Here is a 9,731-nt window from a genome sequence, read left to right on the forward strand (position 1 = left end):
TCCTTTGTTTTCAGATTCCAGGATTAATTTGGCCTCTGTGGGTGAGGGTATTGAAATAATTCAGAACCAAACTCATTAGAAGGGAATATCGGATCCCATCCAAACTTGCTAGGGAAGTCAAAGGGGGGACCAGAGTAATGTCTTTATGGTCAGCTTCGTTTGACCTGTGTGGGTAAAGGTGTCAGAACTTTTTTCGTCTACTTAATTACCGTGTGGACTGGCTGAATTTATTCAGCATTACCCGGCCAAAAGCTATAGATAGTGTTCCTAATGGAAGTGGAAGGGGCCCTTCCCTCTTTGAGAGATGGTCTGGAGGGTAGCTGCCCTCTCAAGACCTCAGATTGCCCCCCCCCCCCCGATCTCAGTTTGCCCCCCCCCCAGCTGAAATTTAGTTTCTGCAGAAAATTGGTATAAAATTGAGATTAAATAAGCGTCAAGAGGAACAGGTCAGTTTTCTTTTGTATATATTTACCCTTATGGTGCTATATGGCTCGTTTTTCATTTTTCACTTGATATGGGAAAATTGGCAAAAATCCCCCCCCCAGGATTTGAAGAAATCACGCCACTGATTGGATTCCAATGAAATCTGGCAGGGATAAGCACCTATTACTTCTGTTGGGCATTTAGAAGACTTGACCCTATCTCGATATATGTTGTCACTTGTGTTGCTCTTCAACTAAGACCAATGAATCGCAGTTGTTGTAGCACTTCACGGGATCTTGGTCACCGATGGTCTAGTTTTGGACACTTCCAAAGTGGGCTGGCTCTTCTGGAGTATTAACCCCATAATTAACTCCAATAATGTCGTAAAACTGAAACAACCTTAAATTTAGAAACGGCTTTTACGCTGAGTTCGTCGAAACAATAGACAGAATGTAAAAAACGACCATCGTCGAGGGTCAGATATTCTTATGTTGAACATTTTATTGGACACAAACTCAGTAAACTGAGCAAAGCTACAAAACTTTAGAATAATGATAATGGTTGGGATTGCAAAAGGATTTTAAATTACCTTTCTTTCAAAAAAGCCATAATAATGCTCGTTGCATATATAAAAAACTACGAATGTACAAATGGTACTTAATTCCTATTTTGGTCAGGATGTGGGGTCTACAAACTCCTTCTAACCCCATTGTTATTAACTAATGGAAAATAAAAACCAATAGACGCTTACAGTTTACCTACGAATGTTGCTTACAACGTATCAAATTTATGATTGTCGTTCTAAGACGGTTTTAAATATTTTTTTTTATAATTATAAATATTAAAAATAAAAAGTCACTTATCAGTAATCATTAGAAAAACAAATAGTTTCAGACGTCTTCGCACGACAGTCATAAAACATAAAGCTTTATGTAAATAAACTAATTCCCCTCATGTTTCATTAAATTATACACAAAAATTTGTAAGAGCGCATGAGCTATTATGAAGGATAGAGGGGGGCGCCTCAAAGAGACTATTCTAATGCCAAAAGATCCTAAATCTTTTTGAGCCGTCATATGAACATATAATTAGTTCAGAGAAGGGGGAGGGAGAAATTGATATCTAATTCCTTTGGATTTCCAGCAATATGTCGGGTGTACGCCTTTATTATGAAATTAAAGAGTAACATTAAGCCTTAAAAGGAGCGGGGTCTTATCCAAGATTTTTTTTTTTGGGGGGGGGGGGGGTATAAAAAGATTTTTTCAGGGGGGGGGGTGTTACAAAAAACCTCAAAAAACGCATAAAAGATTTGTTTATATTCATATTTGTTACGTTTTTACAAGTTGGGGAAATATTTCGGGAGGGGAGGGGTTCAAACCCCCTACACCGACCCCCCCCCCTGGATACGGCCTTGAAAATAAGCAGAATTTATCCTGTATAAGAGGGGGGCTTTCCCCTCTTCAGCCCATTTGTGGTCATTGAAACTCCATAGGGTGCTTATTCGATCGGAAATTGATAGTTCTAGTGCCTCTTATAAAAGTCAAAAGTGTTGGAGAGCAAGCAGCCCCTGTAATATAACCTTTTTTATATATGGTCCCATTGTAGCCGCTTAGGACATTGATTAACATTTCGAGGCGCCAATTTTGTTCTGAATCGTTGAAAATAGAAATAAAATGGCATATATGGATGACATAATTCTCAGAGCACCTGGGATAAGGGTCGTAAGTTATGCTAAATTCCGATTCTTTACAGAGTTATTTTATAGTGGAAAGGGGGGGAGGCATGTTGAGTCGTGGGAGTACTAGGGCATGAAACGTTCAGGGAGTGTTGTCTTGGTTAAGAAGATCATAAAATTTTCTTGTGGGAGAGGGATGGGCTAGGGACCAATCCCTAAAAACATTTTTTCCTTGTCAGTTTGAAACTTACAGCCATAAGCCCTTGGGCTAATGGGACTAAGGTAGAAAAAGAATTCAAAGAATTGGTAGCTTTGAAATTTATTCCTTCGCTAACAAAGAGGGATAAAAAAAAACCGATTTTTTCGGTTGGACTGAAACTTATTTGAAACTTTTCGTTAAGGGGGCCGAAATACATTATAAAAAATGCTGCTTCCCCTCTAAATTCAGCTAAAAAAAAACCAGAAAAGTACTAAAAACTTCTCCTGCCCACCTCAAATGGAAGGAGCTCTTTTAGAGACTTGGGAGGGGGATCATTTGATTGAAAACTGAAATTTCATGTTTCCTTTTATAAGGCCAAAAGCTATTGGAGGGCGATTACACTCCAGCTTTTTTATTTTCTACTATCTGGCTTTTCTCTAACCCCAATAATATCGAATCAAGTTTTGAGATATCTATTTTTTCAAAAACTTCGAAATGTTAAATAGGTCTGGCTTTGGGGTTGATATCACCCCACAGTCTCAATTTTAATTTTTTCTTACCCTACTATGAGACATAAACTCCAAGAAACACGAAAAAAGAATAAAAATATAAAAATAAATACTAAAAAACATTCTACACTATATATTCTGCCTATATTTTAGAATATTGGTACGATATTCCAAAATCCCTTCTTTTTGTCTATTTTTATTTGTCATACTGTCTCTGTGGCTGATCAATTTTGCATATGGGGGGATATTCCAGGGGGGGGGGGGTGTTTTCTGAGGGGAGGATAAAACTAGCACCAAGTGACTTAGTATTTTCAAGATTAATTTTCAAACCTTGTCCTGTAGCGTGAATCATCGAAATCTTACAAAATTCATTTCTTTTGCTATCATTTGTATCTAAGACACTCAAATCACCTGTGTAATCTAAGGACAGGAGTTTCTTACGTTCTGAATTGATAGCGTGTTTTCTCGTAGTCTTTGCCGTGTTACTGAGGACAAAGTCCATCAGAATAATCCATGTAAACGGATTGTACACAATCCTGCCTAACTCCTTATTCCATACAGAACCAATTTCTAACTTAATTTCCTACATTAAATGCAGGAGTATCATTCTCGTACATAGTACTAACCACTTCAACGTACTTATTTGGTTTGCCATACATGGGTAGGACTTTAATTGAGCCTTTTATATCTGCTGGATCAAATGCCTGTTCATAATATATAAAACTTCGAACTAAAGTGATCTGATATACTCGCACTTCTTAAGAGTGAAAATTTGGTCGGTGCACCTTCTTCCCTTCCTAGAACCACATTGTTTTTCTATTCAACCTTTATTTACAATTTCTCTCAGTCTAATGAGTATCACCAAGAAACCTTCTGGCTTTTTTGCGGTTTAATTCCTAAAATTATAGTTTCCTTTCTTTTCGTTTTTCTTTTTTAAAGTCGGAATTTCCTTAAACTGTCAAGTGCTGCGACAGTTTAAGGCTGTAGCTCATAAAAAAAGGGCATCTTTAAACCTTTGTTTGAAGCTTTGTAAGTTTGTCTTTCAACGGACATTATATTTTGACGGTTTAATCAGTTCTATCGAAAAAAAGAGAACATTAGAAGACAAAACAATCAAGGAGGCACACTTGTGCCTCTATAAAGAGGCGACCCACCACAATGTTAAGTGATTTCAGGTCCTAGAGGTCGCAGAGAGACGGCGGTAATCGCATTTTGTAGCCCAAGCTCAAACTAAGAAACTTGCAAAATTTCATCCTCCTCCGACTTTATCTTCATGGGGTAAACTGGGCCGGAAGTTTGGACCCTCCCACCACAGCCCCCTTTAACGTTGTCTGATTGGGCTGAAATTTAGAGGTTAAGCTTTCCTAGGGCCCGGGAGCTTATCCTCGAAATTTCAGCTCAATCCGATCACTCCTTCCCTGTTTTCAAAAAACCAAATATAGCCACTTAATATTCATCATCATCATTTCTTTTTTTTTTCTTAGCCACGCCTACAGGCCACAGTTGGCACCGAATCTGGTTGAATGAGGACTCATTCGAAGCAGAATTCGACCTGTTAGGGTCTTTTGATATTTTCAGACCGAAAAAATTATCCCCCGAATTTACATTTACGAAAAACCTCGTTTTCCTATATTAGCCCATGTTAATTTTTCCCCACCACAACCCCCCTTTAACGTTGTCTGATGGGGCTGAAAGTTAGAGGACAAGCTTTCCTGGGGCCTGGGAGCTTATCCTCGAAATTTCAGCTCAATCTGATCACTCCTTCGTTTTCCAAAAACCACATATCAAGATTTTTGGGAATTTGCTTGCATCAAAAATAGCTTCCATTTGCTAAACAACAATTACTATTGTGTTTGTATAGTCCAGCTATACAAACTATAAATTATTCCGTATATGAAAGAGGCTGTGCCCTCCTCAACGCCTCGCTCTTTACGCTAAAGTTTTTATTGTTTAAAAAAAAGAGTTGTAAGAAAGTCAAACTTTAGCGTAAAGAGCGAGGCGTTGAGGAGGGCACAGCCTCTTTCATATACGGAATAATTTCTGTTCGTTTTAAGATTTAATGTCACTCCTTAATTTCAGTTTAAAAAACTTTTTTTTTTATTTAAAGGCTGCGAAAGCGGGGGGTTTGGGGGGCGGCAGCCCCCATCTATGCCTCCTAATCCCTGTACGTTTTAAGGTTCGACCTTGTAACTCAGCCTCTTTAACTCTTTAGAAAACGTAGTTTTTTTCAAATAATTGATATAAAGAAGACTCCCAATTATACTAAATATAAATTTTAATTTTATGAATGTCGATTTTGAGTTAGCCCATTTCGTTATAGATACCCGTGTTAAACTGTACTCAGCTGTTAACCTTTTTTTTTTACTTTTTCACACTCTGTCACCCTTCGTTATGCACAGCTTTGGCCGGTATTAAAGGTATATCATATGATTATTAATGTAGCAACAGAAACTTATAGAGAGATAAAATCAGTTAGGCCTATCTGCTAAAAAGTAGAAAAATAATAAAAAGATCTGGAGGATGTAAGAGACAAAGGAAGCTACCCCGTTGTGAAAAGGTAAAAGAACAACATTTTTTGAAACTAATGAGTGAGTTAAGATCACTGGTCATGAAAGGCAAATAATTTGTTCTGTCTTAACTTACTAGCCGTAAGTGGGATTTGGTACTTTAGTAGAAAATTTAGTCCTGAGTGCATTTGCTAAAGAGAATCTATTCTTACATTCCAAAACACGGAAGGGGAAGAGGAAAGTGAATGAGAGGGGGCGACGAGGGAGTGACAACAATATATAAATTAAAAAAAATATATCTTTGACTCTTGAGTCTTAAAATACCAGTGTGATAAATGCACACCTTTTATTTTATTGATTAACTTTAATTATTGACTATTTATTTATGAATTCTTTACTGAACTTGTATCTTATTTATATGCTTAACATATAATATGCTTAGATGCACAAATTTGATTCCTATTTCTGAAATAATTGAAGCCATGTAGGGTGGTAAAGATGAGTATGAAGAATTCTTATAGCTTTATTTTCTATTACCTCGAGAGATTTAAGATGGATAAAGAATATAGTAATCTTGATCCTAATTGGACAATATTTCAAGTGCTTTGATTTACCAAAGACTAGAAATTCTGTCTAAAAGAAATGTCTAAGATTAAGAGAAAACTTCTGATTTGATAATTTTGTTACACCCTGCAAACTCTCAATCAACAATGAAGGGGTTTAATCTTCCATAGTCACCACTGCTTCGTTGGCATACATAAGTGCTGAACTATTAAAAGTGTTGATTTAACAAGACAATTTGGAAGATCATTAATATAAATCTTACAAAAATAGTGGCCCCAATACTGAGCTCTGGGTAGCCCCAATGTCATCCAGGTATTTACTCTGTGACAGAAGGCTTGATTATAAGTTAAACTTTGCGGCTATACAAATGAAACGTAATGAGATCTAATTCTAATCCCCGATTTCCGAAGTCTTATTGTTTTTCATGCAAAATAGCAGTAATAGTGTCATTTGCAATTGTTGAATAAAAAAGGAAACCAAGTCTATTTCTTGTGTTTTTACCTATGATTATTTATTACACATGTTCCTTTCATTTATATATTCTTTACAGGGTTTACAACTCCTCAGGTCACGATGAAAGATGGGCAAAGGTTTAGCAGCGCACGGGCCTATCTTTATGATGGAAAAACCAGAAGTAATTTGTTTGTGCTGCCAAAAGCATTTGCCACCAAGGTGATTTGAATTTTTAATCAATTAAAAAAAATACTTTTCCTGAAAGGAACATTTTGAAAAGTAAGTAGCCAAAATAAAACCTAAGAAGAGTAAAAATAAAGTTCTATAATAATTCAAACCTAAAACGACAAGAAATTATCATCAGTGAATAAATGAAATTCAAAACGGATAAAGATGAAAATACATAATCACATCAGACATAAGGTAGTGGTCGTCCTAGGTCTTGCGTTTCGAGTAATATTCGGCTTTCTACAAAAAAAGCACTTCGTCAGTCAGCTTGCTCGTCACCGTACATGCATTGTTGAGTCATACTTCATACTTGTTGATTCAAATCAAAATTTTCTTTGTAAGACCCTTGATCGACCCGAATACCACATCTTTGAATGCTCCCAATTCTTCTGATGTCCCATTATTTGAGTTGGAAAAAAAATTTTCGAATGACTTCGCCGCACTAGATCCAGTTTTAGAGTCTAAATTTCAATCCTAGCTTGATTAATTTCTGTCTCTTTACCTGGAGTCTCATTACATTGTTACTTTGCGAGCCATACTTACGACAGTCTCTAAGCTGACACTGAAAGCTTTATTTGGTATAGATAGTATTCACTACGTGTTAACCACGGAACCCCTTTGCTCATGTCACCTAGGCCTGCATATGCAGGTGATTTTTGATACTTTTACAATACCATCATCTGTTTGCATTGGTGATGTCGCCCCTATCCCCAAGAAAGGCTTATCTAAAATTCAGGTTTTGGCCTTCAGGCCTATAAAAATCTCAACTGAAATCTGTAAGCTTTTTAAGCTGCTTTATGTTGATGAATTATAGAAGAAATGTAGCGTTCCGCCAAGTAGTTTAGTTTCCAGAACAAAACAGGACGTGCTGATGCAATTAGTACCATAGCTCATTCCTTGATGGATGTTGAACTGGCTGGAGAAAGTCTCCCTCTAGCAGCACACGATGTTTGACGTGCATTTGACTCATTTGTACACGGAGCGACGGTCCTTTACACGGCAAAAAGAAGTGTTCATTTCTCTGCTATTTGCACCGTGAGAAACTTGTATTTGCGGTTTAAAGTACGCAACTTATATTCACGGCTCAAAGTATTTACTTGTACTTGTACTTGTGGCGGGAATCAGGCGTTTCCACCTCGCCCGGCATCGATGATCTTGGAGACCTTCTTGGACCATGTTGAGCAATCTTCTGCCAGCTGCTCTGCAAAAGTAAGCCACTGAGTTGACCATCTGTGTCCGAACTTTCTGAATCCCCCGATAGGTTCAAGGTCTGATTTGGCCAGGTTCCACCAGATTTTCCTCTGTCCTCCTTGGCGTCTCTTCCAGGAGCTAATAGGCTCGACTAGAAGTATTTGGCGAGGCAAGTATTCTGGCGGCTTCCGTAAAACATGGCCCAACCATTTTAAACGGCGTTCTTTAATAGTGAGCGCAACATCTCTCTGAATATTGCACATTCGACGTAGATCCGTGCTGGAGATACGGTCACGCAGCTGTATTCTGAGAATTCTTCGCAGACAGGTATGCTCAAACACCTTCAGCGTATTCTCATGCTGTAGTTTTACCGACCATGTTTCGCATCCGTAAAGGAGAACGGTGCGGACTAGTGCCGTGTAGATTCGCACTTTCGTTCGGACACTGACTTCGTGGCGATTCCATAAGGTTTTCCGAAGGGAGGCAAAGACTGTCTGCGCTTTCTGTGTTCTCTGTTGGATATCAGCGTCGGAGGATCCGTCAATACATATTTGGGAGCCTAAGTATGTGAAACAGTTGACTTTTTCCAGCTGAACTTGATTGACAGTTAGTGTGAATGGTCCTATGTCGTGGTTAATAGCCATGAATTTCGTTTTCTCTGTGCTGACTTTCAAGCCGATCAGGTCTGCCCAGGCCACCACGTTGTCAAGCATGTTTTGAGCTTCTACGGGGTCTGACAGGAGGCCAACATCATCCGCATAATCGAGGTCAGTCAGTGAAAGATTCTGTCCGATCTGAACTCCTGGATAGGACGACAGTGCATTTTCAAGCACCCAATCGACGCAATAATTGAACAGAGTCGGAGAGAGGATACACCCTTGTTTTACTCCGAACTCAACCAGGAATTCTTCAGTTTCTTCACCATAGACTCGAACTCGGCTCACTGACGCGTCATAGTATGCCTTCGTCAGTTCAACAAACTTCAGTGGCATTCCGTCATTCTCTAGGATCTTCCAAAGTTTCTGGCGAGTGACAGAGTCGAAGGCGACAATGAAGTCCAGGAACATCAAGATCAGGGGTAGATTGTACCTTTCAAACTGCTGGATAATGAGGCAAAAAACGAAGATATTATCAGTATAGCCTCTACCTGGCCGACAGCCGGCTTAATTTCCTCGGGTTCTTTCCTCCCTTGCCCCTTTGAAGCGGTTCAAGAGTATGATCCCGAATATTTTGACCGCAATGTCTATAAGACTTATTCCGCGGTAATTTTTGCATTCGGTTTTATCTCCTTTCTTATAGAAGGGGAGAATGACTGATGTCTTCCAATGTTTTGGGAAAGAATTGGTCCTTTAAACTTCTTCGAGACTGCCAGGGAGCTGATCAGTGGTGACCTCAGGGCATTGTTTGGACATTTCCGGGGGGGAAGGTATCGTCACCTCGGCCGTTGTGGCTCTTTTGGGTCTTGATCACCTATAGTATTTTGGTTCTGGTTGGTATGTCGAGCTCAACATCAGAGGGTTCTTTAGAAACGGCAGGTGGGAAAATAACAGGGGCGGATGATGGGGATGGGTTTAGGAGGATCTGAAAGTGATCCTTCCATCTTGCTAAGCGCTCCTTCTGACAACTGATGATTTTTCCTGATCTGTCTTTGACTATTTCTGAGACAGCAGCTTTCTTACCAATGGACTTCTTCAGGATCTGGTAATGCTTGCGGGTATCATGTGAGCGTGCTGCTTTCTTTAACGACACGGTAGCATCTTTCCACGTTTGGTGGTGGTCCAGACAAACAGAGTGTTTTAACTGTCTGCGCAGCTCTTTTGTTTCTTCTTTAGGGCCGCTCATATTTTTTCTTCACTCAATGACAAATTAAAGGGTCCAATCGGTAATACAGTGCTGTCGTTTTATTTTTGCTAGGCCTAAGATATAAAAAACAGTATCTGTCATCACTGTTTTTAATGTCTCCCATCTCTTATCGGGGGTTG

At 39.0% G+C, this 9,731-nt stretch overlaps 1 protein-coding gene across 2 annotated transcripts in view; it reads left to right on the forward strand.

Annotated features, from left to right (window-relative positions):
* LOC148946179 (glucose dehydrogenase [FAD, quinone]-like) overlaps window positions 1-9,731 on the forward strand; it is a 104,385-nt gene that overhangs the window by 49,722 nt on the left and 44,932 nt on the right. For both annotated transcript variants that reach the window (XM_089098255.1, XM_089098254.1), the window contains exon 5: window positions 6,428-6,549. In XM_089098255.1, the coding sequence (XP_088954381.1) occupies window positions 6,428-6,549 (122 nt within the window). The remainder of the gene's footprint in view (window positions 1-6,427; window positions 6,550-9,731) is intronic.

Source organism: Artemia sp. Qi Xiang Cuo, chromosome 12, assembly GCF_049724085.1.
Source record: "Artemia sp. Qi Xiang Cuo chromosome 12, ASM4972408v1, whole genome shotgun sequence".
Classification (NCBI taxonomy): Eukaryota; Metazoa; Arthropoda; class Branchiopoda; order Anostraca; family Artemiidae; genus Artemia; species Artemia sp. Qi Xiang Cuo.